The sequence below is a fragment of the Salmo trutta genome, unplaced genomic scaffold, assembly GCF_901001165.1.
Source record: "Salmo trutta unplaced genomic scaffold, fSalTru1.1, whole genome shotgun sequence".
NCBI lineage: Eukaryota > Metazoa > Chordata > Actinopteri > Salmoniformes > Salmonidae > Salmo > Salmo trutta.
The window spans coordinates 5,833-30,796 of NW_021822700.1; the positions used below are offsets into that span (position 1 = coordinate 5,833).

A 24,964-nucleotide genomic window follows, 5' to 3' on the forward strand; every position below is an offset into this window, starting at 1 on the left:
ACTTAGATAAGATTCTTTATCATTTTATTTGGATTAACAAGCCTCACTGTCTACGATAAGATATTCTCACTAATACCCAAGAACAAGGAGGTCTTGAGGTTTTAGATTTCAATACTGTAAATAATACTTTTAAAATAAATTGGATTCTGAAGTATGTTAAGAACCAGAACAGTATTTGGAATGTCTTCCCTAAGTATTTATTTGACTCTGTTGGTGGTTTAGAATTTTGCTTCGATGTAATTTTGATATTGATAAAATCCCAGTAAAGTTGGCCAAATTCCATAAGCAGACAATTTTAGCTTGGATGTTAGCGTATAAACACCATTTATACCCACAGACACTTTTTATGGAACGAAGATATACGATTTAAAAATAAGTATTTTTCATAACTGGTTTGAGAATACAATAATTTTGGTTGGTCAGTTACTGAATAAGGATGGATATCTACTCTCATATGGGGAATTTCTTGATAAGTTTAAAATTCCAATTACCCTGAAAGAATATGCAATTGTTTTTGATTCGATTCCAAGGGGGGGGTTGTCTCTTTTAAATTCCTCTGTGGTTGATGTAACAGATTTACATGAAAATATATTCATTGGCAATATTAACAAAGATAAATGTAGTAATAAACAGATTAGGAATATTGTTTGTGATACTACAATTCTCTCAGCAAGATTCTTTTGGTCAGATATCTATGGTGATATACAATGGGGGAAAGCATGGAAAATTGCTAACAAATATTGCATCAGTAACAAAGTAAAGGAAGTTTCATTTGAAATGTTACATAGAATTTATCCTGTGAAACATGTTTTGGAAAGATTCAAGCTGTCACGACCGTCGTATGAATAATTAGACCAAGGCGCAGCGTGAGTAGAGTTCCACATTTTAATAATAGTGAAACTTCCAAAAACAACAAAGATATAACGATCGTGAAACACGTAGCGCACATAGGCACTCACACAAAACAATATCCCACATCGCAGGTGGGAAAAAGGACACACTAAGTATGATCCCCAATGAGAGGTAACGATTATCAGCTGCCTCCAATTGGGAACGATATACACACACCAACATAGAAATATAATACCTAGAAACCCCCCTAGTCACGCCCTGACCTAAAACACCATAGAGAACCCCGAGGGCTCTCTATGGTCAGGGTGTGACACAAGCTGAATATTGAATATAACTGTGATTTCTGTGGAATGGAAAAGGAGACCATTTTGCATTTGTTTTTTACCTGTATTTATAGCAGAATGTTTTGGATTGACAAACAGAATTTTGTTACAAAATAAATAGGACCGGTTGTACTATTTAATGGTTTTTATATAATGATTTATTTCAGAATTTCTGACATAGATAAAGATGTAGCATATTTAATTCAACTGCTAATAATACTAGGTAAATGTCATATTCACAAATGCAAATGGTCTAATTCAAAACCTAACTTTTTTCACTTTATAAATGAGTTTAAACAATATGGCACCACTAACTAAAATGAAAAAGAAAAAGGCAATTAAAACTTGTAGTCTTAATGAATATGATTTGTTTGTTTAGGATTCCTGGCAATGTAAATAGTTTGTTAGTACGCTTGTTTGCATGTGACTATTCCTCTTTTGTTTGATGATGTTTGTTAATAAAGAAAAGTAAAAAAGAGTGCCCTGTATAAGTTGAAATCATATTGAACAACTACCAGAGAGAACCTTCTCTACATAGGAATTGCATACCATATTTTTTTCCATACATCAAAATAATACTTTATTGTCAATCAGCAATTACTTACTTAGATAAGGCCTCAACAAGGCCCCAGTTAATGGTTGAAAATAACTTGTCAGTGCCAATGAGTTACACTGAGTGTATAAAATATTAAGATCACCTGCTCTTTCCAAGACATATGCTGACCAGGTGAATCCAGGTTAACACTATAATCCCTTATGGATGTCACTAGTTAAATCCATTTAAATAAGTATAGATAAAGAGGAGAAAGGTTTAAAAAAATATTGTAAGGCTTGAGACAATTGAGACATGGATTGTCATCTAAAGGGTGAATGGGCAAGACAGAATACTTACATGCCTTTCAACGGGGCATGGTTGTGTGCCAGGGGTACCAGTTTGTGTCAAGAACTGCAACGTTACTGGGTTTTTTACGCTCAACATTTTCCCGTGTGTATCAAGAATGGTTCACCACACAAAAGACAATTTGACACAACTTTGGGAAGCATTGGAGTCAACATGGGCCAGCATCCCTGTGAATGTGTTCTACACTCAGTACATTAATAGTATTGGTACCGTGTTCTTGCCGTAACCTGTAAAGCTGGAGCAGCTTGCGAGGCAGGGGGAGGTGTAGGTGATGCCATTGTCTGAACACACAGGGTCCCACTCCCCAGCCAAGCAGGAGCAGTCTCTGTTACACTCTGACAACAGGCTGCCATCGTACACCAGGGGACCTGGGGGACTGAGAAAATGGCTGGGAATAATGATGTTTAAATAATTGTGTCTGAACTATCATTGACATAGGCACAGTGACAAAACAGCCAGGAATCCTGGCTCAGTAACAACCATACTGTATATTCCCACAAGAGGGAGCCCAGGAAGAGGCCCATGTGTGTTTTGGTCTAACTCTCCCTCATATTCCACTGATCAAAACTTTTGTTTTTATCAGCCCACACACCCCCCAACCAACCAACCAATCAGATGTCATATTTACCCGTTGTAGGACACGGTCAGACCAGCCACCTTAACGTTGTCACACTTAGTGCCAGACTTCAGAGGGAGGAGGAGGTAGGCCATGAAGGAGGTGACGAAAGACAGCTGGGCTCCAGACACAACGCCAAGCTTATACCTCTTCATCAGTAGACCTCCCAGGAATATCCCCACCGCACCCACAGGCAGGTTCACCTCACCTGGAAAAGTTATACTCACACGTCTTTAGTGCTGCCAGTGTGCTGGAGTTTCATTTCCACTCATGTTCAACAAACCTACAGGGGATGGGAGAGAAAAAAAAAGAAGTACTTAATGCCATTCAACATCAATACTGACAGGATGGAACATTTCAGTTGGAGCATGTCCAGGTTTCTATGGCTTCGTTAAGACAGGCTGCTCAATTCAGTCGTTTTTTTGAGTAATTGGTATTTCGACCAATCAGATATGCTCTGAAAAAGAGCTGATGCGAAAATATGTAATGTGATTGGTCAAAAGACCAATTAGTGGAAAAAATATCATAATTGGGCTGTCTGTCTAAACGTTTCCCTTGTCTCTCTGTCTCTGACCAAAACCTCAGATCTTGCATCGATTACAAAGGGCTGAAAAGGATTACGATCAAGAATCGTTACCCCCTACCCGATGTCTGCCGCCTTGGAGTTGGCCCTAGGAGCCCAATTCTTCACCAAACTGGACCTCCGCAACGCTTAAAATCTGGTGAGAATCAGGGAGGGAGATGAGTGGAAAACTGCCTTTAACACCCCTAGTGGTCACTGAGTATTTAGTCATGACCTTCGGAATATCGAACTCACCGGCATTCTTTCAAGCATTGATCAATGACACTCTTAGGGATATGTTGAATGGGTTCGTCTTTGTTTACCTCGACGACATCCTGATCTTCTCCAAAAACCCTTCCGGAACACATTCGGCCCTGTCCCACCTCACTCAAGCAGGTTTTTGCGGGAATCTCAAGGCTGACAGGGCATTCATAGAGCTCAAGAGACGTTTCAACTCCGGACCCATCCTCGTTCATCCTGATCCTACTCGTCCCTTTGTGGTAGAGGTGGACGCCTCGGACCACCGGAGCTGGTGCGGTCCTTTCACAGCGGAACGAGGAGGACAAGAAACTGCACCCATGCGCATTTTTTATTTTTACTAAAAATGGCATATCAGTTTGGATACTAGGCTGCAACAACATAGCAGCACATAAAACAATGTTAGGGCTTTGACAGTAGAGTCATGGACAAACGCCAGTCAATCAATTAATAGGAACAACTAGAAAACTGGACAGTATTGAGAGCAGACTCTGAACCACAAGAAAAACGGATCATACTGTAGTCTGTATCTAGTTTTTACTACATGAATTCTCAAGCAACTCAATGTTATTGTTGATACCCATCTCAAAGCTGCAGTCTATGAGTCCGATGAGAGAGCTGGACAGGTCAAAGTGTCTCTCTGAGTGATGGCACTCTTCATGTAGGTCCCTGACAGAGCTTTGGTGAAGGAGGCGAACGACAGGGCCACGATGAACTGCTGACAAATACAAGAGAGAGAACATTAGTGTGTGTTTGTCCGTGTGTATGTGCATGCGTGGATGCGTGTGCAGACAGAGTGCATGTGTAGCTGAGGTGGCCTGCAATAGTAAAAAGAACGGACACAAGTTTACGTCTGCAAAGTTCTGGCGCTTTCTTTATTCTGAAGAATGTTTTTTTTCTCTTGTTCAATTGTCTATTTTCTTGTTAGTACTTTGAAAATATTCACATCAAACAAGTGCACACTTTAAATTACACAACATAAATGCACTTTACCTAAAGCACAACTCAAAAATGTTCCACAAATAACCCTGTCTTAGTGTATGGTTTCACATGAAAACCACAATGTATTTCACATTCATACAATAGAAACACCTATATATGAAAACATAACTGAATGTTTATCTATATACCGCTACCTCTATAGAAAACTGACAACAATACATTCAGCTTTAAGATAGTGGCACCTCCAGAAAATCGTCTCTCACACTGTATGCACTAAAAGTCCACCAGACTGAGCGTGCTCGGCCAGTTTACCAGCTAGTGAGCACAATTTTACACAAAAAAAACAATAACATGTAAAACCAACTCAGAAATCCCTAACAAATGGATTCTTTATAAAAAACTCTCCTAGACAAAATCCAGTACAAGTAAGCTACTCAGTAAACATAGTCTCTGTGACTCGTAAATCGTTTTTTACCTCAGCTAGCATCAAGCTAACATATACTCTCACTCAATGTAAATCACGTTCTTCTCTCACACAGTTCGACACAAAGCCAAAACAAGACCTTTCCTAACGTGATAATACCTTGACAGAGTTGTTAAATAGCATGTTATTACATATTGTGTATATATTTGAACGTTTGGAAGTTCTGTTACATACCTGTAATAGTAAAAAGAACAGACCCAGTTTAGCTCAGTAAAGTTCTGATCCTTATTCAGCAGAATGGTGAGCGCTTGGCCAGAACTTGCTGTTTCTCCTGCTACAACAGTGCAACAGCGCCATCTATTGGCCTGATGGACTGCTAACGCTAAAGTATGTAGAAAATGCAATGTAGATTAATTAAGACAAATACATAAACAAATTGGGGGAGAAATGAATAATAAAGGAGTGTCCGTTTTTAGTGACTTTGTTTTCAACCCATTACACAAGCACAATCGTACATGTGCATTTTAAAGCATTATTAAGAACCTTGAGTGTGGAACTGCAGGGCGTTTGGTGGCCTGCTTGTCAGGGACACACAGTTCCTGTTGGCTGGTCAGCTTCACTCTGTCCTCTGCTGAATCACCCATCCTATCCAGTCAGATACGCAAAAACCACATCAATTTCACATGTGAACACGGGAAGTGTTCCAAAAACATGTTTTCATGTAATCTTATGTGAAGATAATGTGATAACATGTAAAGCAACATGTGATTACATTAAACTACACATGCGAAAATCACATTTTCACATGTGTAGTTTAATGTAATCACATGTTGCTTGTTGCATGGTTTTCACATGATTTCACATAAAATGTCAGTTGAAATCATGTGGTTTTTCTGTAAGGGCAGGAATATAAGATGCATTTTGATGTTATGTTTGATGTTACATGATCTTGAAAATGCAATGTTCTTTGAGGTTCTTCCATGTTCCTTTCCATGTATTTTCCATTTTACTTTCCCTCAGTCCTTTTCACTTTCCTTGGCAAAACAAGCTCTGTCTCCGTCAAGACTTATTCAGTGCCACCATGAATTGAAAGCAGCTTCTGACGGATTTTAAACCATTCAACAAATAGTTTTATAATGAAGAGTAGACCCTACTAAACACCCTTGATTCTTTACACACACATTGAAAGCCAAAAATCTCAAATTTGGACTCATCAGACCAAAGGATAGATTTCCACCAGTCTAAGGTCCATTGCTCGTGTTTCTTGGCCCAAGCAAGTCTCTTCTTATTATTGGTGTCCGTCCATAAGTAGTGGTTTCAATGGAGCAATTCGACCATGAAGAACTTCATGGCTACTTCGAAGAATCTCAAATATAAAATATATTTGGATTTGTTTAACACTTTTTTGCTTACTACATGATTCCAATTGTGCTATTTCATAGTTTTGATGTCTTCACTATTATTCTAAAATGTATAAAATTGTAAAAATAAAGAAAAACCTTTAAATGAGTAGGTGTGTCCAGACGTTTGACTGGTACTGTATATATTGTGATATTGCAAATATGGTACAATCCAGGGGTGCAAAGCTCTTGGAGACTTACCCAGAAAGACTCACAGCTTTAATCGCTGCCAAAGGTGATTCTAACATGTATTGTCAATACATATGTAAATTAGATATTTATGTATTTCATTTTCAATACATTTGAAAAAAATTCTAAAAACATGTTTTCACCTTGTCATTATGGGGTTTTGTCTGTAGCTGGGTGAGATGATAAAAAAAACTATAATTTAATCCATTTGGAATTCAGGCTGTAAGAAATCAAAATGAGGAATAAGTTAAGGGGTATGAACACTTTCTGAAGGCACTGTATATCTGCAAGAAAGTGATAAATGAGCAACTCTTTGAAAGGGGGTCATATAAACATTGCCTTATTTAAAAAAAAGTTGCTATCATGCTATAATCGGCATAGTTTCTCAGACCAAATCTTCATTCTGTAAAATAAAGTAAAATACACGCTAGTAAAATACACGCTACAGGGAATGCAAAAAAAATGGCTTCTGCAAAGGACATATACATTGTCCAATCAACATCCACACATTGATTTCATTCTTCGGGTCTTTATTCAAACACAAACACTCTTGGAATAACATGCTCTTTCAGTGTCTTGTTGCAGGTTGTGCAATGTTCAAAAGCGTGTGAGAGATTAGCATGAATGTGTGTGTATGTCTGAGGGGTCAAGTTTGGATGGTCGTACATATGCAAATAGACTAGATTGTATATTTCAGGACCATGGACAGCAGCGATATCGGCATAGCGATATCTGTCATCCAGCACCACATGACAGTAAACAGCGGCCATCTCATGTGAAGTTGGCACTGGGGAAATCCCATGTAATGAGAAACGAGGCCTAGGAGGCAAAAAGACTGAAGGAGAAGATTCCCACAGGAACTCTATGCTAAACTGTTCTGCCACATTCATTTCAAATGTTACATCTTTCGAATTGTAAATAATAGGGAATACATCTGCAAAAAATTGAAACTGACTATTCAAACTACACTGTACAGCTTTAGTGTGACTGTGCATCAAAGGTACATCTGTAAACAATTCCGTTCTCAGATGTCTGTTTAATGTGAGAAACAAAATGAAAAACAACTGTTAGACAATTACAATGCGGACTGTCGTTGCATTTTTACTATTACCAACAAGACGACGAAGTGATACGTGCCATGGAGACTTATAACGGATACTTTCCCAACACCAAAAGTTCCCACGCTGAGCGATATTGTTAACTACACTATTATGCATACAATCCAAGTCATACGTTTATTGTCATTCATACTCTTATTTGTAACTGAATATCTTTGCAAAAGTGTTCATTGTGTCAATTCAGAGCTCGAAATATTGGAATAATGTGCTTAAGGCGACTGACACTCAAGGCGCACAACAGGATAACACAACGACCACATTTTCAATTGACAATCATTGCTTTAAATGGATGTGGTCAATAGATTTGTATAGGCATATATAAACAATGTATTTAACTTGTAAACCAAGGTTGGATTGGTAGGTCTAAGCAACATGCACCTGGATAATCACGTCATGAATCGGGACGGGCTCCTACGTCCTCATATACACATTATGACATAATAAAGAGCTTAATCTTTCACGAAATAAAGACATAGAAGCATACCCAATTATACAGGTTCTACACATTCCATTTCTCCATGGCAATAGAATGTAAACATTCTATTTTGCGCCAAACATCGCCTACAACTCAATTCTAAGTGCAGCATCTTGGACGACAACACAGTCATTGATCATTCGCGACTTTAAGTCATTCCTGTTATCTCTAGAGCATCCCGTATATCTATAGCGCTGCATTTCTTCCCCATCTTACCATGGATAGGGTTTGGTGCATTCCGGAGTTCACTTATGGTCCCACAAAGGTAATCTTAAGAGAAATTCATTTTAGCATAGTGTAAATGCCTGTGCATAATGTGCATAACAAGCAAAATTATTTTCATTATCTTCAAAGGAATTCTGTAGAAGCAGCCTTTATTTTCAGACTCTGCAGGCCTGCTGGGAGGAAACATATTACAATAAACAGGTAAGATTCATCCCACAAAAACATAAACAACAGAAAGAGAGTTGTATTTCAAGACAGTTTAGAGAAGTTGGTCATAAGAGTTCTTAATATCACTTGCAAATTGTCAGGCATGAGTAGTGGTGAAATGTTGCGAGAGGCCCTTCTGAAAGCACATGATATGGTATTTCGTGGCATGGTCTCACACCTTACCTCATCTTGCAGAAGAAGCTCATGGTCCATTATCTGCTGCTCCAGAGTCAAGGCCAGGTCCCGCCCCATGTCACCACGGAGCACATGAGCAACTGGCTGGTGTCTCAGAGCAAAAAATCCCTTAGGGAGAGGTGAGCACCACGTCAGCACTCACCTTCACTGCCATTCCCTGCCACCATCAGCACTCCAGGTTTGGGTAAAATAAACAACAGAAAAATCACAAGCCAGGAAAGTTGAATTGCTCTGTGTTTTATTTGAAGGGTGTGGAAGGAAACCCTGGAGGAGGGAAACGACCTCGCTCGGCTGGTAAGAGAATGAGAGTTAGAGACATACTACAAGTTAGTGAGCTCTTTACTAGCCTTTCAACAACGAGTTAGCACAGCAGGATAGATCTGTTGTGAAATTACACTAATGGGACTTCCTGTTTCATACTGCAGGCCTGGGAAGTAAACACTTGCCTAAAAATGATGGACATAGAGCACGAGGCTTTCTGCAAGCTCCGCCGCTCCATGCACTCCACCTCGCCAGCTGACATGTGAGTTCCATGTACTGCCCTGCATATGACTTGATCCATTTATCTACACATCTGGAACTACGCAGAAACAGACTAAGACAGTGTTCTCTGTGAGCACATTGCACATCGTTTAGCTTTGTCTTCTCCTTTTTGTTGATTTCAGCGATCCTAAAGTCCACAGCATCGTGGAGAGAGCTGTGAGGAGCACTCTGGGCGAGCAGTCCAATGAGCCCCGTAGCAACCTGCTCAGCCCATCTCAGGTGGTGGTGGAGGTGGTGCCCAGGCTCCTCCTGGCCCTGTGGCTTCAGCCAGAGGAAGGCCATTCAGAGCACCCAATCCTAATAAGCGGGATGGCCGTGGGCATGGTGGCGGCCGTAGTGGAGAAGCTCTCCTGCATGTTAAAGGACCCTTCACATCACATCCCTTTCTCCCGGGCTGCTGCTTTTGAATCTGTGCGATCGATCCTCGGGAGAATCAGTCAGTCCTTCTCCACGGATGACCTCCAGAGCCCTTTTTATATGAGCTCTGTCTGTGCCTTTGTGGCGGACGAGGTGCAGAGCTGCTTCCAGCCCCCTGCAGCCACCCTACCAGTCCCCCCTGTCCTCCTGGTGGCCGTCTCCACCACACGACCAGCTGACATCCAAGCAGGTGAGTAGCAATGATAGAGAGCACTCTGACAGATGCCTGTTCTGATGACATCTTGGTGCCTTGTAGTAGTAGAGATCATCAGGATTGTTATTGTCACCCATAACACAGACCTGGCATCTTCCCACCTGGAGGTTGTGGACATCACCCCTAATACAGAAGCAGACCCGGGTTCGTCCCGCCTGGAGGTTGTGGACATCACCCCCAAAACAGAGGCAGACCTGGCATCTTCCCACCTGGAGGTTCAAGACATCACCCAAAAAACAGAGGCAGACCCGGGTTCGTCCCACCTGGAGGTTGTGAACATCACCCTTAACACAGAGGCAGACCCGGGTTCGTCCCACCTGGAGGATGTGAACATCAGCCGTAACACAGAGGCAGACCCGGGTTCGTCCCACCTGGAGGTTGTGGACATCACCCCAAAAACAGAGGCAGACCCGGGCTTGTCCCACCTAGAGGTTGTGGACATCACCCTTAACACAGAGGCAGACCCGGGTTCTTCCCAACTAGATATTGTGGACATCACCCCCAAAACAGAGGCAGACCCGGCTTGTTGCCACCTGAATGTTGTGGACATCACCCTTAACACAGAGGCAGATCCGGCTTCTTCCCAACTGAATGTTGTGGACATCCCCACTAATACAGAGGCAGAGCCCATCTCTTCCCTCTTGGAGGTTGTGGACGTCACACCTGAAGAAAGGACTCTCACAATGGCCATCTTCGCCACTCTGCCAACTGACATCCAAGCAGGTGAGTAACACTTAGAGAGCACTCTGACAGGTGCCGTTTGTCATGACATCTTAGTAGAACCTTTCAACTGGCCAGTGTTTAGAAGCTACGGTTTGCATTTGTTTACATTCTGTTCCTCCTTTTTCCCTTTTCAGAGGATGTTGCTGTGGTCATCCCGGATGTCACCCCACACGTCACCAAGGACGTGACACTGGATGTTCCATGCAGAGCTAGGAAAGGAGCAGTCATGCGATTTTTTCTGCAGGCTTTGGAGGGCAGTGTGCTGCTGCGCCTGCCAGAAGGAAGAGGAGGAACAATATTAATTATTCATCAGACCTTCAGAAATGAGATTGAACCATAGACCATTAAAATTTTCACATTATAATTGGACTCAATTCTGCTTTTCTTCTGTTTACTACTTAATTTCAGAACTTTTCTATAAACTTTCACTTTGCAAGTGTGGAGTAAAATCTAGCATATTTATCCGCAAATATAAAAAAAAATCATGCGAAATCCTGGAGAGATTCACCAGAGTATGAAAATGTATACACTCACTACTGTAAGTCGCTCTGGATAAGTGCGTCTGCTAAATGACTAAAATATAAAAGTAAAATGGAGCTAAACCTGTTGTATGTAGAAAATGCATGAAAGTAAACTTTCACTTTGCAAGTGTGGAGTAGGTTGTGTAAATAAGTGGGAAACATCCACATTTTAATGCTTTTAATAATTTACTTAGTACATTTAAAAAATATTATTTGACAACAAAAGAACAAAGGGAAAGGAAAATGGCAGACGGAAGGGAGGGTGGTGTGGCAGGTGCCGCTTCTCATACGAATGCTGTTATTTTATCTAAAACATCAGGTGTACGCCGACCCCAGCTAAGTAACTCATGCAAAGATTTAAAGCGCAATGATGTGTTTTATCTCCAGTACATTGCCATGATTGTCAGTTATGTAGCTGCTCTACTGATAATCTCAGTGCGTCCTTGCTGGGATGACGCAATCAATCTACTGCCGGAGAATATCAACACCAAACACATTGGTTCACCGTTCCACGGGAGCGGACAGTACACAGCATACCATAATGTTCTGAATAATGGCCAAGTCTACCTCGCTCCCTATTCCACTGACCTGCTTAGGCGGAACAAACACAAGTCCAACATTTATCGGAAACTGTTCAACTACCTGTTCACTACCCTCCTGCTCTCCGGGGATGTGCAACTCAATCCTGGGCCTAACATCACCGAGCCAGCGATACTCACTGCAGTGGATGGCCTCGTCCACTGATCGTCGCCGCTGCGGAAGTGGGGGAGTGCTATGGTCTCATGGTTTCTCTCGACTCTTCAAACATACACAAGTCGCCATATGCGATCCCTGACTTTGCTTCTGGTACGCAAGCTGTTTTAATTAGTTCCCCGCATCCAGTGCAAGCGGGAGGGATTGTTAATTGCGCTACCGAACTGCCCCTATTCAAAACGAAACAAAACGGCCTAAACCCAGCCGTCAGAAAACACAGAAAATCTAACTTTTTTCAATGTGTCAATCACACTATCTGAGCAGCTAACCGATCGCTGCAGCTGTACATAGTCCATCTGTAAATAGTCCACCCAATCTACCTTGTGTTATTGACTGTACGCTTGTTCATTCCATGTAACTCTGTGTTGTCGTGTCTGTCGCACTGCTTTGCTTTATCTTGGCCAGGTCGCAGTTGTAAATGAGAACTTGTTCTGAACTAGCTTACCTGGTTAAATAAAGGTGAAATAATAAAAAAACTAGAAAACTCTCAAGTCATCTGGGAGCCATGAGCTAAGCCCAAGGGACTACCAGGGGGGCACTTGAACATTCGTAGTGTCGTTCCAAAAAGTGATCAAATTCAACATCTTCTCACAGACTCCAACCTTGACTTCCTCTGCCTTTCAGATACATGGCTCCATAAAAACTCTCCATATGCTGCTTTGATTGTGCCTGGCTACAATGTTTTCAGGAGAGACAGGATTGAAGGAAGAGGAGGGGGTCTGATGATTTACATTAAAGAACATATCCGATGTAAACAAATTGAGTGGTCATGTGATAATGAACTAGAATGTATTGGCCTGAACGTTACACGGTCTCCCCAAATGTCTTTTACCCTTATTGGAATGTATAGACCACCTTCCACCAAAAGTGTGTTTTTTGATCAGTTTAATAACATGCTTAGGGAATGTGATTCTGGGAACGACGTCATCTTAATGGGAGATTTTAATATTAATTATGAAGACAAGTCTTGTAGGAAAACCCTCAAATGGATCACTAATACCTTTGACCTTACACAACTAGTTAAAGGGCCAACCAGGGTGACTTGTTGCTCTAAAACACAGATTGATTTGGTGTTCAGTAATAAACCAGAGAGAGTGACTAAATCATTCAATATGGTTACTGGGCTGTCTGATCCTTGGAAGGGTAACAAATTTGGAGGAACCGCTGAGATTTATTTTCATATGAGCACCAGCCCATATTCCTGGAACGGACAACGAGTGAGAGACATTGGGAGAGCAGCTAGCTAGCTAACGTTAGCAGGCTAACCACCTAACGGAGTGTAGCTATCTTGCCATTGCCTGCATTGTCGTTGTTGCCACATGAGCAGGACAATATGAGTCGAGAGAGGGAAATGTTGTTGGATGAAATCGAACAGAGTTTATGGACTTTAACTGAGGACAATTTACGGCACTTGTGTGTACGTTGTGGAATAGGAGGTGTAGATGACTGAAGTAAAAGGAAAGAGCCATCGCGCTTTGCGACGCAAATTGATGGAAGATTACTGTGAGAAGGAGGATTTAATGGAATCAGAGGATGAGGGAATGTCTTGGCTGCTTCAACTGAAAGGCGAAATCAAAGGAATGTCGGACTCTGAGGATACTGTGAAAGTCTGCCTACAAGTCCCAGCCAGTCGGCGACAGCGAACCCAGCGGAGAGACGGGAGCTGCGGCAGAACGAAAAGAAGAGGGAGGGGCTCCTCAGCCCAGCAGAGAAGTGGTCTCAGCTCCAGAAAGGCACCCACCACAGAGAGAGAATGGAGTGAGTATGTCCAGTTAGAAAGACTTTAAAATTCATGGACAGATCGGAGATCAAAACCAAAAAGATAAGCTCAGCTTCAGCAGCCTAGAACATCGTATTGAAAATGGACGGAGAAAAGGATACCATGAATTAGAAATCATAGAAGCAGTAATCAGAGCTGTGAGCCCAGGGCTTAAGATGAGGAGTTATCTGGGGGACACATATCTTGAGGACACATTATGCAGAGAGGGATGCTACTGAACTGTATCACAAGTTGCCTAAAGCAACACTGCCTTGGACTTCCTAGTCCGAGTCTTTAACCTGAGACAGAAAGTGTTATCAGCCTCAGCTCGTGCCCAAGCAGGACTGAAAAATGGCACAGTTAGTCAAGAGTCAATGCCTGCAGGCCATTGCTACAGGATTAACAAATGATAATGTCAGGGCAGAGATGAGAGTACATCTCCAGAATATTAACACTATGATGAACTGTTGCTTGAGAAAATGCAAATTGCCCAGGGCAATGAAAGCGAACGCATGCAAAAGGCCAGGATTTCCCGTAAGTTCACACTCACACGAGTGAACGAAGTATAGAGTGAGGATAACCGGGATAGAGGAAAGGAATGTGAAGAGGCAGAGCCCTCACAGACCACAGTCCGAAAACAAAATAAATATACTGCTCAAAAAAATAAAGGGAACACTTAAACAACACAATGTAACTCCAAGTCAATCACACTTCTGTGAAATCAAACTGTCCACTTAGGAAGCAACACTGATTGAAAATAAATTTCACATGCTGTTGAGCAAATGGAATAGACAACAGGTGGAAATTATAGGCAATAAGCAAGACACCCCCAATAAAGGAGTGGTTCTGCAGGTGGAGACCACAGACCACTTCTCAGTTCCTATGCTTCATGGCTGATGTTTTGGTCACTTTTGGATGCTGGCGGTGCTTTCACTCTAGTGGTAGCATGAGACGGAGTCTACAACCCACACAAGTGGCTCAGGTAGTGCAGCTCATCCAGGATGGCACATCAATGCGAGCTGTGGCAAGAAGGTTTGCTGTGTCTGTCAGCGTAGTGTCCAGAGCATGGAGGCGCTACCAGGAGACAGGCCAGTACATCAGGAGACGTGGAGGAGGCCGTAGGAGGGCAACAACCCAGCAGCAGGACCGCGACCTCCGCCTTTGTGCATAGAGGAGCAGGAGGAGCACTGCCAGAGCCCTGCAAAATGACCTCCAGCAGGCCACAAATGTGCATGTGTCTGCTCAAACGGTCAGAAACAGACTCCATGAGGGTGGCCACAGGTGGGGGTTGTGCTCACAGCCCAACACCGTGCAGGACGTTTGGCATTTGCCAGAGAACACCAAGATTGGCAAATTCGCCACTGGAGCCCTGTGCTCTTCACAGATGAAAGCAGGTTCACACTGAGCACATGTGACAGACGTGACAGAGTCTGGAGACGCCGTGGAGAACGTTCTGCTGCCTGCAACATCCTCCAGCATGACCAGTTTGGTGGTGGGTCAGTCAAGGTGTGGGGTGGCATTTCTTTGGGGGGCTGCACAGCCCTCCATGTGCTTGCCAGAGGTAGCCTGACTGCTATTAGGTACCGAGATGAGATCCTCAGACCCCTTGTGAGACCATATGCTTGTGCGGTTGGCCCTGGGTTCCTCCTAATGGAAGACAATGCTAGACCTCATGTGGCTGGAGTGTGTCAGCAGTTCCTGCAAGAGGAAGGCATTGATGCTATGAACTGGCCCGCCCGTTCCCCAGACCTGAATCCAATTGAGCACATCTGGGACATCATGTCTCACTCCATCCACCAACGCCACGTTGCACCACAGACTGTCCAGGAGTTGGCGGATGCTTTAGTCCAGGTCTGGGAGGAGATCCCTCAGGAGACCATCCGCCACCTCATCAGGAGCATGCCCCGGCGTTGTGGGGAGGTCATACAGGCACGTGGAGGCCACACACACTACTGAGCCTCATTTTGACTTGTTTTAAGGACATTACATCAAAGTTGGATCAGCCTGTAGTGTGGTTTTCCACTTTAATTTTGAGTGTGACTCCAAATCCAGACCTCCATGGGTTGATAAATTGGATTTCCATTGATTATTTTTGTGTGATTTTGTTGTCAGCACATTCAACTATGTAAAGAAAAAAGTATTTAATAAGATTATATCATTTATTCAGATCTAGGATGTGTTATTTTAGTGTTCCCTTTATTTTTTTGAGCAGTATACTTGTCTGTAACGTAAAGCAATGCAGTAGCAATAAGCATTGTAAATGATGATAGAACACATCAAATTAATGTGAACATGAGGACACAAAGGAGAGATTTAATTAAAAGATCATGTTTTAATACATTTTTAATGCTGAAGATTTTTAATGCTGAAAAAAATCTATGTATGGCAAATCCACTCTGGGCAAATGGCCTGTTGGACAAAAATAAAAAATAGTTAACATCCTTGCTACTTCAGCCATTTGCTATGTTACAGTAAAATCTCAGTTAATGATGAATGGATACAATTTGGAAGGATTTTCCAGAGTCATACCTCAGTAGGGTAGAGTGTCAGGTGGCACAACCATTGGTGCCATGAGGTCAAAGTGTGAAGGAGGGAGCAAGCCAGAGAGCTGTCTAGGAAGCAGTCCAGGACCATGGCTTGGAGGCTTTGAGTTGGTCCCATCATTGTCATGCATTGTAGGGTATCTGCTGCCCCATAGACCTGCTGGTAGTGGGAAAGGTGTTAGCAGGGGACCACCAGGGACATCTATGATTGGCTGACACAGTCTTGGTTAAACCACATGTATTCTAAAGCAATATTCACCTGCTTTCATAGAGTAAGGATTCACTCCTTTGGGGACACTGCCAGTGTTCCCCTGATATCCATATGTCCCCATCGGTGGAGGTGGTGGTACACACTTGTTCTGTAAAACACATCAACACATTTTCCAAATTGTTAGTAATATTATCACAGTTGAAATACAATGGTTGTTCACTGTTTTTAATTTCTTTGAATTTAAGTGTGTACCTCAGCCTTGGGCTCAGTTTTGTTAACCCATCTGTGCAGAGTTGGATGCCAGGCAATCTGAGGATGTCACGACAGTGACGGATTGTGGCGCCCCTCCTAGGCCGGGCGGAGCTCGACGGTCGTCGTCGCCGACCTACTAGCTGCCATCGATCCCTTTTTGTTTCACTTTCGTTTGGTTAGGTCTAGGTAGGCACGCACCTGTTTTGGGTTAGTCATTAGAAAGGGGGGGTTATTTAGGTTAGTGTAGGATGTATGTGTTTGTACGTGATTGTGTTGCTTGTCCGGGGTTTTGTGCTAGAAGAACGTGTACTGGGGTTTTTTCCCTCTGCTTGTGGCTTATTTTCATTGTTTGTACACCACCGCAGAATCATTTAAGGGCTGCGCCCCTATACTTTTGGCGACCACATCCAGTTGTTTTTTAAATAAAGAAGTGTGGTCGAGAACTCTCTGTCTCCTGCGCCTGACTCTACCTCTCCTGTTGTTTTCTCGAGCCAGCCCGTGACAGAAATCACGTACCTCAACGTAATGGAGTCAGCAGGAGCTTCAGCGCCAGCCATGTCCATGGAGGAAACCGTGGACCAACACTCTACCCTGCTCCACCGGCTGGGGAACGCCATGGATCAGGTGTTGGCGCCCCTGGAGAGCTGGGACCGACGCGCTCTCGGCCCCCCGAACGCGGCAGTCCAACAGCCTGCGCCCCCCCAGCACCCACAGCCCCCAGTACCAGTGGGGTGAAACTCGCTCCCCCCAGGGAGTACGATGGAACGGCCGCTGGGTGTAAGGGCTTCTTACTCCAGTTGGAGTTATACCTGGCCACCGTTCGTCCCCCTCCCTCGGGGGAGGAGAGCGTCAGCGTCCTCGTCTCCTGTCTCACGGGTAAGGCCCTGGAATGGGCAAACGCCGTGTGGGACAGTCCGGACTCAGCCAGGGACAACTACCCAGAGTTCACCCGCCGCTTTCGGGCAGTATTCAATCATCCCCCGGAGGGGAGAGCGGCGGGTGAGCGGCTGTTTCACCTGAGGCAGGAGACGAGGAGCGCGCAGGATTTCGCTCTCGAGTTCCGGACCCTGGCCGCGGGAGCAGGGTGGAATGAGAGGGCCCTTATAGATCACTACCGTTGTAGTTTGAGGGAGGACGTCCGCCGGGAATTAGCCTGTCGGGACACGACCCACACACTGGACCAACTGGTGGATCTGTCCATCCGACTGGACAATCTGCTGGCCGCCCGCGGACGTCCGACCCGGGCCCTGCTCATTCCACCCTCCAGCCCTCCTGCTCCCACACCTATGGAGATAGGGGGGGCAGCAGCCAGGAAGACTGGAGGGGGAGGTCGCTCCTGCACCTCATGTGGTCGCAGAGGGCACACTGTGGACCGGTGCTGGGGAGACTCCCCTAGGAGTCCAGACGGCAGGCAGAGGGCTCCTTTGACACCTCAGGTGAGTCAGCACCAGCCTCACCCAGAGCCCCCTGTACGTCACATGTATGTGTCAGTGTCTTTTCCTTCTCCCCTCACTCCCGGTTTAAGGCGCTAGTCGATTCAGGCGCAGCAGGGAGTTTTATGGACCGTGGGGTCGCGGCTAAGTTAGGGATTCCCCTGGTCCAGTTGGACCAACCCTTCCCCGTGCACGCCCTAGACAGTCGACCACTAGGGTCAGGGCTGGTCAGGGAGGTCACTGTACCTCTGGTCATGGTAATGCGGGGGGGTCATGAGGAGCGGATTAGTCTTTTCCTCATCAATTCCCCAGCGTTTCCAGTGGTTCTAGGGATTCCCTGGCTAGCCACTCACAACCCTAAGATTTCGTGGGGACAGAGGGCTCTTAAGGGGTGGTCAAATGAGTGCTCGGGCAGGTGCATAAGAGTTTCCATCGGTGCGACTACGGTGGAGAGTCCAGACCAAGTCTCCACCGTGCGCATTCCCTCAGAGTATGCCGATTTGGCTATCGCCTTCAGTAAAACGAAGGCGACCCAATTACCACCTCATCGACGAGGAGACTGTGCGATAAACCTCCAGGTGGGCGCTGCCCTTCCTCGTAGTCACGTTTATCCCGTCTCAAGAGGAGACAGCGGCTATGGAGACATACGTCACTGAATCCTTGAGGCAGGGATACATTCGGCCATCTCACTCACCCGTCTCCTCGAGCTTCTTTTTCGTGAAGAAGAAGGAGGGAGGTCTGCGCCCGTGCATTGACTATAGAGGTCTAAATGCCATCACAGTGGGTTTCAGTTACCCACTACCTCTCATCGCCTCGGCGATGGAGTCATTTCACGGGGCGCGCTTCTTCACGAAATTGGATCTCAGGAGCGCATATAATCTGGTGCGTATCCGAGGAGGGGACGAGTGGAAAACTGCATTTAGTACCACATCTGGCCATTATGAGTACCTCGTCATGCCGTATGGGTTAAAGAATGCTCCCGCAGTCTTTCAATCCTTTGTGGACGAGATTCTCCGGGACCTGCTCGGTCAGGGTGTAGTGGTGTACATCGATGACATTCTGGTCTACTCCGCTACACGCGCCGAGCATGTGTCTCTGGTGCGTAAAGTGCTTGGGCGACTGGTGGAGCATGACCTATACGTCAAGGCTGAGAAATGTGAGTTTTCCAAACCAGCCGTCTCTTTCTTGGGGTATCGCATTTCCTCATCAGGGGTAGTGATGGAATGTGACCGCGTCTCAGCCGTGCGTAATTGGCCGACTCCCACCACGGTGAAGGAGGTGCAGCGGTTTTTGGGATTTGCCAATTACTACCGGAGGTTTATCCGGGGCTTTGGGCAGGTGGCGGCTCCCATTACCTCACTGTTGAAGGGGGGCCCGGTGCGGTTGCAGTGGTCCGCGGAGGCGGACAGGGCCTTTAGTCGTCTGAAGGTTTTGTTCACCGACGCCCCGGTGCTGGCGCACCCGGACTCCTCTTTGCCCTTCATAGTGGAGGTGGACGCGTCCGAGGCTGGGGTAGGAGCCGTGCTGTCCCAGCGCTCGGGCGTCCCCCCCAAGCTCCACCCCTGCGCCTTCTTCTCTAGGAAGTTGAGTCCGGCGGAGCGTAACTATGATGTGGGGGACAGGGAGCTGTTGGCTGTGGTCAGAGCCCTGAAGGTGTGGAGACATTGGCTTGAGGGGGCGCGTCACCCTTTTCTCATCTGGACTGACCACCGCAATCTGGAGTACATCCGGGCGGCGAGGAGACTGAACCCGCGTCAAGCCAGGTGGGCGATGTTCTTTACGAGATTTCGGTTTAACATCTCGTATATCCCAGGTTCCCGGAACACTAAGGCCGATGCACTGTCTCGTCTCCATGACGCCGAGGAACGGTCCACCGATCCCACGCCCATCCTTCCAGCCTCCTGCATGGTGGCACCGGTGGTCTGGGAGGTGGACGCGGACATCGAGCGGGCGTTACGGACGGAGCCTACTCCTCCGCAGTGTCCAGTGGGTCGTAAGTACGTTCCGCTCGGTGTTCGCGATCGGCTGATTCGGTGGGCTCACACGCTTCCCTCCTCGGGTCACCCAGGGGTTGAGCGGACAGTGCATGGTCTTAGTGGGAGATACTGGTGGCCCACCTTGGTGAGGGACGTGAGGCACTATGTCTCCTCCTGTTCGGTGTGCGCTCAGAGTAAGGCTCCCAGGCACCTGCCTAGAGGGAAATTACAACCCCTCCCGGTTCCACAACGACCATGGTCCCACCTGGCGGTGGATTTCTTGACCGATCTCCCGCCGTCTCAGGGCAACACTACGATCCTGGTCGTTGTGGACCGGTTTTCTAAGTCCTGCCGTCTGATTCCGTTACCCGGTCTTCCTACGGCCCTGCAGACCGCGGAAGCCTTATTCACCCACGTCTTCCGGCACTACGGGGTGCCCGAGGATATCGTCTCAGATCGAGGCCCCCAGTTCACGTCCCGAGTGTGGCGGGCGTTTATGGAGCGGCTGGGGGTTTCGGTCAGTCTGACCTCGGGGTTTCACCCCGAAAGTAATGGTTAGGTGGAAAGGGTAAACCAGGAGGTGGGCAGGTTCCTGCGGTCCTACTGCCAGGACCGGCCAGGGGAGTGGGCAAGGTTCGTGCCATGGGCCGAAATGGCTCAGAATTCGTTGCGCCACTCCTCCACCAACATGTCACCATTCCAATGTGTGTTGGGTTATCAGCCGGTCCTGGGGCCATGGCATCAGAGCCAGACGGAGGCCCCTGCGGTGGAGGAATGGGTGCAGCACTCAAGGGAGACCTGGAACGCTGTGCAGGAATCCCTGGAACGAGCCAGGGAGCGACAAAAAGCGAGCGCTGACCGGCACCGCAGCGAGGCCCCCGTGTTCACCCCAGGGGAGAGAGTCTGGCTCTCGACCCGGAACCTGCCCCTCCGCCTGCCCTGCCGGAAGCTGGATCCGCGGTTTGTGGGGCCATTTAAAGTCCTGAGGAGAATAAACGAGGTGTGTTACAGATTACAAATTCCTTCTTATTATCGTATTAACCCCTCGTTTCATGTGTCTCTCCTCAGGCCGGTGGTAGCTGGTCCGCTGCAGGAAAATGAGGTACGGGAGGTCCCTCCACCCCCCCTGGACATCGGGGGGGCCCCGGCGTACACAGTCCGATCCATCTTGGACTCCAGACGCCGGGCGAGGGGCCTGCAGTACCTCGTGGACTGGGAGGGGTACGGCCCGGAGGAGAGGTGCTGGGTACCGGTGGAGGACATACTGGACCCAGTGCTCATCCGGGAGTTCCACAGCCTCCATCCGTATCGCCCTGCGCCTCGCCCTCCGGGGTGTCCTCGAGGCCGGCGACGGCGCGCTGCGGGAGCCGCGCGTCAGGGGGGGAGTACTGTCACGACAGTGACGGATGGTGGCGCCCCTCCTCGGCCGGGGGGAGCTCGGCGGTCGTCGTCGCCGACCTACTAGCTGCCATCGATCCCTTTTTGTTTCACTTTCGTTTGGTTAGGTCTAGGTAGGCACGCACCTAATTTGGGTTAGTCATTAGAAAGGGGGGGGTTATTTAGGTTAGCGTAGGATGTTTGTGTTTGTACGTGATTGTGTTGCTTGTCCGGGGTTTTGTGCTAGAAGAACGTGTACTGGGGTTTTTTCCCTCTGCTTGTGGCTTATTTTCATTGTTTGTACACCACCGCAGAATCATTTAAGGGCTGCGCCCCTATACTTTTGGCGACCACATCCAGTTGTTTTTTAAATAAAGAAGTGGGGTCGAGAACTCTCTGTCTCCTGCGCCTGACTCTACCTCTCCTGTTGTTTTCTCCAGCCAGCCCGTGACAGAGGAAGAAGATATTAGCAATGTGAAGCAAGCCACAAATTGTCTTTTTTTTAATCCACTCAATTGTCTCTACATAGAATAAAGTGTTAATAACCAGTTCCTTACAGATCTGTCTTTGTCCTCAGGTAGATGAACCTCCTTCTTATTAACTCTTCCACTCCCAAAGACCCAGCTGAGCCAGCCTCCACTGTTATTGTGAACAGCAGGGGTCTCGGGCTCAGCCACCGGCCGGCTGCCAGTCTGGCACTGAGGGTTGGCATCGGAATGTTCCGGCTTGGTGATGGACATCATAGCAGGATGCTCAACATATCTAAGTCGGACATCTGTAATAAGTGGGAGAAGTCAGGCCACTCTGCTCATGTCACCACACAGAACAATTACTAGCTGCCAGGTAGAAACGTCTCGCTCTGATACTCTGTTACAACCCAATCTTAACCTACACGCAGTCACAGGGATTACTGGGAGGTTACTCCAGGACTCTGCGATCGCATTGTTTTGGTTGCAAAATCAACAATTCCCTGCATATTATGTGAGGGCTTAACAATTTGACCAATCACCAAACTATTTCTGAATAAAATAGTCACGTCATCACAATATTATTGCATAGAACTGACCCATTACCACAGTACAAAAAGAGGGCTCGCAATTTCAACCAATCACCGCACATTTACTGCATAATATGGTTCAATCAAGCCAGACGTCAACACAGTTTTTTCCTTGTCAGCACATTTTTGCAACAAATTGGACAAAACAATTGCATATTGCTATGTAAAATGTCATAATTGTCGCTGCAAAATCTAGCATATTTATCAGCTAATATCCAAAAAACCCATGCGAAATCCTGGAGAGATTCACCGGAGTATGAAAATGTATACACTCACTACTGTAAGTCGCTCTGGATAAGAGCGTCTGCTAAATGACTAAAATGTAAAAGTAAAATGGAGCTAAACCTGTTGTATGGAGAAAATGCATGAAAGTATTACAGCTATATACTCACATGAGCCATACATTTAATATATCGCAACTTATTCTCACGCTATCACAATGGTAATTTCTTTACTAATTAGGTAAGGTTAAGTGACCTCTTCTCTTGGAATAGAAATCCACAGGTGGAGTACATGCTCCACCATCCCATTTCCACAGTGGTGCCACCATGGGGATGATGGGAGGTGGTTGGGGATGATTGTTTCCATTCTTCACAGGGACACTGGTTGTGAGGAAGATCTCCTCCCTCTCTGCAGGGACACTAGCCTTTGGGACGATCCACTCCCTGTGTGCAGGGACGCTGGCCTTTGGGAAGATTCCCTTCCTCTGCGCAGTGACACTGGCCATCAGGAGGATCAACTCCCTTTGTGCATGGGTGACGTGTGATGCTCTGAGGATCTTCTTCTTCCGTGCAGTGATAGAAGCTGCTGGAAGAATCCCCTCCCTCTGTACAGGGATGAGGCCTGATGCTCGGAGGATCCCCTCCTTATGTGCAGGGATGAGGCCTGATGCTCGGAGGACCTCCTTCCTCTCAGCAGGGACACTAGCCTTTGGGACAATCCCCTCGCTGTGCGCTGCTACGCTGGCCATTGGTACGATTCCCTCCCTCTGTGCAGGGACACTGGCTGTTTGGAGTATCCCCTCCCTCTGTGCAGGGATGAGGCCTGATGCTCGGAGGACCTCCTCCCTCTCAGCAGGGACACTAGCCTTTGGGACAATCCCCTCGCTGTGCGCTGGGACGCTGGCCATTGGTACGATTCCCTCCCTCTGTGCAGGGACACTGGCTGTTTGGAGGATCTCCTCCCTCTGTGCAGGGACACTGGCTGTTCGGAGGATTCCCTCCCTCTGCGCAGGGACACTGGCTGTTTGGAGGATCTCCTCCCTCTGTGCAGGGACACTGGCTGTTTGGAGGATCCCCTCCCTCTGTGCAGGGATGAGGCCTGATGATCAGAGGATCTCCTCCCTCTGTGCATTGATGCTGGCTACTGAGATAATCCCCTCCCTCTGTGCAGGGACGCTGGCTGTTTGGAGGATCCCCTCCCTCTGTGCAGGGACACTGGCTGTTTGTAGGATCCCCTCCCTCTGTGCAGGGCCACTGGCTGTTTGGAGGATCCCCTCCCTCTGTGCAGGGACACTGGCTGTTTGGAGAATCCCCTCCCTCTGTGCAGGGACACTGGCTGTTTGGAGGATCCCCTCCCTCTGTGCAGGGACACTGGCTGTTTGGAGGATCCCTTCCCTCTGTGCAGGGATACTGGCTGTTTGGAGGATCTCCTCCCTCTGTGCAGCAACTTCGGCTGCTGTGATGATCTGTAGGTATAACATAGAGCATATAGTAATTCCCTAAAAAATCAACCACTTGGAATCTATAACATCATTGACACATACACTGAGTGTGTTAAACATTAAGAACACCTTCTCTTTCCGTGACATAGATTCATCAGGTGAAAGCTATAATCCCTTATTGATGTCAATTGTTAAATCTTCTTCTCAGTGTAGATGAAGGGGAGGAGACAGGTTAAAGAATGATTTTTAGACAATTGAGACATGGATTGTCTATGTGTGTCATTCAGAGTGTGAATGAGCAAGACAAAAGATTTAAGTCCCTTTGAACAGAGTCTGGTAGTAGGTGCCAGGCGCACCAGTTTATGTCAAGAACTGCAAGGGGGGGGGGGGGGCAACTCAATAGGAAGGTGTTCTTAATGTTTTGTTCACTCAGTGTAGATCAATCCCTAGCATATACTTTCATTTGTATGTGTACTGATAATGTAAATACACAAATTATATTAACGTTATCTACAATATATTATAATAACGTAAGCTTCCCTGCTGCAGGGGCATTTCCTCCTACAATTTTGAGCTGATTTTCTTCACTTAAGCAATATTTTGTATCTTTGTTAATTTTCACATTTATTGTGTTTGGAATGGCACTGTTACTACAGCATTTCATGTAAGTATGTAGGAGAATTACCCATAATGCTCACTGACTGAACATTCAAAATTACCATGGCAACTATTGAAAAATTCACATGCCATCGGAAACTTGAAACCTCAGATTTGAAATGAATGTAAGTTATTAGTGTAGAGCTTCCTACTGGTTGATTCTCATACTTCACAAGTG

The 24,964-nt window shown here is 46.2% G+C and overlaps 3 protein-coding genes and 3 long non-coding RNA genes across 12 annotated transcripts; 3 read left to right on the forward strand and 3 right to left on the reverse strand.

The window, feature by feature from the left end:
* Window positions 1–2,353: 2,353 nt before the first annotated feature.
* Window positions 2,354–5,440, reverse strand: LOC115183758 (uncharacterized). 7 transcript variants are annotated; one of them, XR_003874064.1, is made up of 5 exons: window positions 5,422–5,440; window positions 5,113–5,260; window positions 3,337–4,230; window positions 2,705–2,975; window positions 2,354–2,444 (listed from the first exon to the last, which is right to left on the reverse strand). It is a non-coding gene; the product is annotated as an uncharacterized LOC115183758 (long non-coding RNA). The 7 variants fall into 7 exon arrangements; XR_003874066.1 differs by lacking the exon at window positions 5,422–5,440 and having other exon boundaries at window positions 3,337–3,411; window positions 3,510–4,230; window positions 5,113–5,290; XR_003874067.1 differs by lacking the exon at window positions 5,422–5,440 and having other exon boundaries at window positions 3,337–3,824; window positions 4,093–4,230; window positions 5,113–5,289.
* A 2,748-nt stretch (window positions 5,441–8,188) lies between these two features.
* On the forward strand, window positions 8,189–9,946 carry LOC115183757 (uncharacterized). The gene is made up of 6 exons (XM_029744852.1): window positions 8,189–8,325; window positions 8,415–8,486; window positions 8,688–8,806; window positions 8,936–8,981; window positions 9,113–9,210; window positions 9,353–9,946. Exons 1-6 carry the CDS (start codon window positions 8,278–8,280, stop codon window positions 9,843–9,845), a joined length of 876 nt encoding a protein of 291 aa, XP_029600712.1. The 5' UTR covers window positions 8,189–8,277; the 3' UTR covers window positions 9,846–9,946.
* On the forward strand, window positions 9,854–10,924 carry LOC115183764 (pheromone-regulated protein PRM7-like). The gene is made up of 2 exons (XM_029744854.1): window positions 9,854–10,584; window positions 10,719–10,924. The coding sequence occupies exons 1-2, from the start codon at window positions 9,870–9,872 to the stop codon at window positions 10,922–10,924; spliced, it is 921 nt and encodes a 306-aa protein (XP_029600714.1). The 5' UTR covers window positions 9,854–9,869.
* A 2,092-nt stretch (window positions 10,925–13,016) lies between these two features.
* LOC115183763 (uncharacterized) lies at window positions 13,017–22,875 on the forward strand. The gene is made up of 2 exons (XR_003874077.1): window positions 13,017–13,616; window positions 21,987–22,875. It is a non-coding gene; the product is annotated as an uncharacterized LOC115183763 (long non-coding RNA).
* On the reverse strand, window positions 15,930–16,753 carry LOC115183761 (uncharacterized). Its single transcript, XR_003874075.1, has 4 exons — window positions 16,624–16,753; window positions 16,420–16,519; window positions 16,147–16,320; window positions 15,930–16,026 (listed from the first exon to the last, which is right to left on the reverse strand). It is a non-coding gene; the product is annotated as an uncharacterized LOC115183761 (long non-coding RNA).
* Window positions 21,644–23,842, reverse strand: LOC115183756 (uncharacterized protein KIAA0754-like). Its single transcript, XM_029744851.1, has 2 exons — window positions 22,944–23,842; window positions 21,644–22,184 (listed from the first exon to the last, which is right to left on the reverse strand). Exons 1-2 carry the CDS (start codon window positions 23,593–23,595, stop codon window positions 21,931–21,933), a joined length of 906 nt encoding a protein of 301 aa, XP_029600711.1. The 5' UTR covers window positions 23,596–23,842; the 3' UTR covers window positions 21,644–21,930.
* Window positions 23,843–24,964: the final 1,122 nt, after the last annotated feature.